We start from the raw sequence: 2,667 nt of genomic DNA on the forward strand, positions 1-2,667 counted from the left end.
TGTTCTGGAACAGTGTTGTAAATACAACTTAATCACTGATTTCTAGTCGTGTCCATTTTTGGAAGGCCAAACAAAGTAGTTTCGCTTTCACAACGTATTTTCGTTTTCACAGCGTCACACATGGCGGGCTAGAGTAAGCGGAGGCCGGCGGCTAGAGTGAGCGAAGGCCGGCTTGAGTGAGCAGCGGGCGGGCTTGCAGCAACCACATGTGACGACCCCGGGCTGGACTCCGCTTCGTCCACGGTGAAAGCCGATCCGGCAATCCACAGCGCGAAGTTGATGTATTTCCTCAGCGACCAGCACGGATCAGCTCTAGGCATGACGAAGCAGATATCGTCCTCTTTTTGGAAGACCAAACAAAGTAGTTTCGCTTTCACAACGAAACACACAGTGTCTTCACGACATGGCTGCAGCGTCAACAATACTACAGTGAGAATAAAAGTTACGCCTTCTTTCTTTGCGTGAACATTTGGGCGGCGTTATGCAAATCTTCCCACATCGTGACGTAGATATGTGGGGGCGTGTTAGAACGAGCCGTTTTAGGTAGGCGTGGCTGACTTAACTTTTATAAAGAATATCTCTTTGGATTTGAGACTTTAGTCTTTGCAACTTTACAGATCTTCTTTATGCACCAAGAGCTTGTAACACTCCAAAGAGAAAGGAAAAATTTTAATCGCATCATATGACCCCTTTAACTGTTAGTATGAACTTGATACTGAAGTACTGTACCTTTAACATTCCTGAATGTTATCTTCCTCTGTACGTTTCTACAAACTCTTAAGAATACTCTGTTATTGACAGGGTTGATGCGATATTGACTTGTCAAGTCTTTGTGTGAATGATACAGAAAGATAAGAGAATAAATTCGATTAAATGTCCGTTGAGAACAGAACAGGATATTACGTTTGACATGTTTCTGTTTTCAGGTGAACGAGGCAGAAGAGGAGCGTTTGAGGAGTGAGAGGGAGCACCAGCGTGTCACTCAGCTTTGTCAGGAAGCAGAAGCACATGTGCAGACTTTGCAGAAGGCTCTTAAGAGGGTCATTATCAAGTCCAAGCCTTATTTTGAGCTCAAGGCTCAGTTCAACCACATCTTAGAGGTATGCATCAGAGACTGGCCTCTGCTGTAAAAGTAGTCTGCTGGCCATATTGATTTAAGTTACAAAATGAAATCCTCTATGAAATGCAAACTAGTGGTGGGCAGAATGAATAGAAACTTGACTTGTAGCATACAAACTATTCATTTTTTTTAGTTAGTCTATTACATTTTGTAGTATAAAGAAGTAAACTTTTTCTAACATCAGCCAATTAGTGGTTATTGGCCATAACAAAAAAAAATAAATTGGTTTGAATTTCAATATTAGTGCATCCCTAAATATTATAAAACATTTTTCTGATTGGATGATTATCTGTTTATCTGGTTACCATAATGTCATTAATATATTTGGTGCATAAACATGACAAATTGTTTGTCTTTTTTTATCCATTGTGCTATGATTATCATCACTCATTAACAGGAGCACAAGTCCAAAGTCGTCCAGCTGGAGGAACGGGTGGCGAAGGTGAAGACCCGATATTCTGTCGCCCTCCGCAACCTTGAGCAAATCAGCGAGCACATCCATGCGCAAAGAGGGCGCATTCGTGCCGCCAAAGAGCGAAACAGAGCCCGTGGGGGGCGGAGCTCTCCAGTGGGGGCGGAGTCTGAGGGTGTAATCCAGGCAGGGGCGTATGCAGGGGTGGTGGCCAATCCTTTAATGGATAATGACTGGGCCGATCAGGAGAAAACCAGGCAGTGGGTGGAGAAACACAGGGATGTGGGGTGGGGCCGGAGAGAGAAGGCGGGGTCAGACTCCATGTCAGTCATCAGCCTGCAAACCATCGCCTCTGACCTGGAGAAGTTCGATTCTGTGGAGCACTTGGGCGACCTTAGTGACGTCGGAAGTATAATAGGTGAGGAGAAAGAGGCAGAGAGCGAGAGAGGATTTAGGGTCGACGATAGAATAGTAGAGAGAGAGGTGGTGAATCTCTCGAGACAGGACGCAGAGAAAGGTGCCTCAGGGACGGACAGACAGCAGAGAGATGGAGAGCGAGAGAGCTTTGTGAAGCAGCACCACAGAAGTGTTAGTTTGTGAGGAAACAGGAAATTAGAGTTGCCTGTTACTCCACCCCAATCTTGGAGGGCTAAAGCTTGCCTGCAGGCTTCCAGGCGAGACTCTCAACTGACTACAAATGAATCAGACTGAAAACACTCTGCATTCTCTTAAAGGGATAGTTCACCCAAAAATGAACATTCTGTCATTAATTACTCACCCTCATGTCGTTCTAAACCCGTAAGACCTTCGTTCATCTTCGGAACACAAATTAAGATTTTTTTTGATGAAATCCGAGAGCTCTCTGACCCTCCAACTCAACTGAAATTTTAGGCCCAGAAACATACAGTAGTAAGGTCATCATTAAAATTAGAGCCCGACCGATATATCGTTTTGCCGATATTATCGATCAAGCTATCAAGGATAGCCCCCGGGGTTCGGGAGTTACGGGTGGTTAAATTCGCGGTCCGGCGCCGACCGATCTAGCGATCCCGGGGGGCTATTTTTTGGTGGAGATCCGCCGGCGCGTTCGCGAGATAGTGACACCAGTCAACACTTTCCCTTCAGTAAGGAGGTC

General features: G+C 45.4%; 1 protein-coding gene across 3 annotated transcripts in view; it reads left to right on the plus strand.

Annotated features, from left to right (window-relative positions):
• Positions 1 to 2,317, plus strand: part of LOC107694325 (SH3 domain-binding protein 5-like) — a 9,672-nt gene extending 7,355 nt beyond the window's left edge. For all 3 annotated transcript variants that reach the window (XM_016493992.1, XM_016493993.1, XM_016493994.1), the window contains 2 exons: positions 927 to 1,100; positions 1,518 to 2,317. In XM_016493992.1, coding sequence (XP_016349478.1) covers positions 927 to 1,100; positions 1,518 to 2,132 — 789 coding nt within the window. In that variant the 3' untranslated portion in view covers positions 2,133 to 2,317. The remainder of the gene's footprint in view (positions 1 to 926; positions 1,101 to 1,517) is intronic.
• Positions 2,318 to 2,667: the final 350 nt, after the last annotated feature.

The sequence above is a fragment of the Sinocyclocheilus anshuiensis genome, unplaced genomic scaffold (genome assembly GCF_001515605.1).
Source record: "Sinocyclocheilus anshuiensis isolate Anshui unplaced genomic scaffold, SAMN03320099.WGS_v1.1 scaffold1240, whole genome shotgun sequence".
In the NCBI taxonomy this organism is placed as follows: Eukaryota; Metazoa; Chordata; class Actinopteri; order Cypriniformes; family Cyprinidae; genus Sinocyclocheilus; species Sinocyclocheilus anshuiensis.